The sequence below is a fragment of the Phytophthora parasitica genome (genome assembly GCF_000247585.1).
Source record: "Phytophthora parasitica INRA-310 unplaced genomic scaffold supercont2.76, whole genome shotgun sequence".
NCBI lineage: Eukaryota > Oomycota > Peronosporomycetes > Peronosporales > Peronosporaceae > Phytophthora > Phytophthora nicotianae.
The window spans coordinates 121,704-123,854 of NW_008649062.1; the positions used below are offsets into that span (position 1 = coordinate 121,704).

The 2,151-nt window shown below is 54.1% G+C and overlaps 1 protein-coding gene across 1 annotated transcript; it reads left to right on the forward strand.

Annotated features, from left to right (window-relative positions):
* Positions 1-51: 51 nt before the first annotated feature.
* On the forward strand, positions 52-555 carry PPTG_24235 (hypothetical protein; the record flags this gene model as incomplete). Its single annotated transcript, XM_008915843.1, has 1 exon — positions 52-555. The coding sequence occupies one exon, from the start codon at positions 52-54 to the stop codon at positions 553-555; it is 504 nt and encodes a 167-aa protein (XP_008914091.1).
* Between the last annotated feature and the right edge of the window lie 1,596 nt (positions 556-2,151).

Here is a 2,151-nt window from a genome sequence, read left to right on the forward strand (position 1 = left end):
GACACCTCGGAAGGAGTCGAGCGAATGCAGCTTGGCCCTTCAGGAGCCGCGATGTTGCAAACCAGATCGCAGCGGGTATCGAACGAGAGGCCCAGGGCGGGCGCCTCTGCGGTAGTCAGCAGACCGAACGAAAATCGAGACAGACTGCAGACGTTCTTCAACTCGGCGATGGAACGCCTCTTGAAGAAGCTGTGCGCCGCACAGGGGACGCCAACAATGCCCCGGGTGAGAAGAACGGAGCTGCAGGACGTCGACATGGAGTCGGTAGAGTCTGACCACGAAGGATACGACCCGGACGATCTGGATCTCCCCGTCTCCCGTCAAGCGACGGTAGCCACTGCTGCTACAACAACTGGATTACCAGCGATCACCCCTCGCATTCGTGTGTCTGCTATACCGGAACTCAAGGGGTTCTCGGGGAAGGATGACGACGAGGATCGCGCCCGGGCCTGGATCGGCAAGAAAAAAGACCTGGCGACAGGCAAAGCCCCTACGCGCGCGGGACGACATTGTACGGGAAATACTTCGTTACCGGTTCGTTGGGCCGTGGATTAGCGGTATGTGAATTCCGAGACCGAAATCCCCAAAATCCGGTTGCCAAAGTCGAAATATAGTTTGATCGCATGGAGAGCTGTCGTTTTTTTCTCTACGCTAGGCCTCGCACCAGGCTATCATCAAATAAGGGTGGAGCCATAGAATCGCAAGTATGCGGCGTTTAGGACTGAGCCGCAGGCGTATCAATGGTACGTCGCGCCCAAGGGATTGAGCGGAATGCCTGGCGTTTGGTCAAGACTGATGCGATTGCTGTTTGGAAATTTCGATTTTGCGACAGTTTACCTGAACGACCTGTGTATATTCTCGAGGGGTGGAGCCGGAACATATCGCTCATTGAACGTGTCCGAGGTATTGTGCTCGCAGAAGTTGTATGCTCGTCTTTCCAAGTGCCAGTTCGGGTGTACTTCGGTGAATTTCGTAGGACACACTTTGTCTGTGGGAGGGCTGCACGGCGATGAACGCAAGACGCGCGTTATCGAGCAGTGGCCGGTTCCTACGTCGGCGAAGGAGCTGCAAAGTTTTCTGGGCTTATGTGGCTATTACCGACCCTTCATTGGTCGATTTGCGACTATTGTTCTTCCCCAAAGCAATTTACTGGAGAGCGATGTGGCGTGGACCTGGACGGACTCTCACGAACACACGTTCCTGCACCTGAAGGCAGACCTACAGCAGGCACCAGTGCTTGTCCTTCTCAATTACTCGCTACGGTTTGTGGTTACCACGGATACATCCGGATATTGCTGTGGTGCGGTACTGTCACAAGTTCATGATGGCAGTGACCACCCAGTTGCTTTTCTGTCGAAATAACTATTGAGGCATAAAGTGAACTGGCCTGCACATGAGAAAGAGCTGCTTGCAATCAATTTATCACTTCGAAAATAGCTTCACTACCTCTACGGGACGGAATTCGATGTGTTTACGGACAATTCAGCATGCCAATGACTTCTTATCCATCCCAACGTCTCGGGTAAGTTGGCGCGTTGATTGGACTTCTTCGGTCAATTTTCGTTCGTGCTCATCATGCGAAAGGATCAAGTAATGCGGTAGCGGAAGCACTATCACGCGTGGATACCGAGCCCGATCACTCTGGGTCCGTCACGCCGAGCGGCCCAGCTCCTCGCCTGGTGGTGCACACGTGCACAACCTCGTGCAGCCGTAGCGTACCTCACACGATGTCGGTTATGGCACTGGGGAACCTATCACGTGACCTGGGTCTACTTTGCGGGACAGCAGATTATTTGAGGGGAGGAGTAGCTGCTGCACGCAGGGTTGGCGTTCCACAAGCTGTTACCGCGCTAAGGACGTCGCAACTAACAATGATTACAGTAAAGTTCACCGAGACTACCAAGCGAACGTTTCTTAGAAGTTATCGTCGCGGCCCTCTCTATAAGAACATCACCAAGTCGTCGGCTACAGCGCGGCAGGTCGTTCCCAATACTGGCACGGTGCTCAAGCTGGATGGATTGCTGTTCGTATTGTCGCCTAAGGAACACGTATCGCGTCTCTGCGTGCCAGCTGGCGAAGCACTTCGCAAGACACTCTGCGCGGAAGCTCACGATGGGCGGCGCTTGCAGGGATTCGTCGAACGCAGCAAAA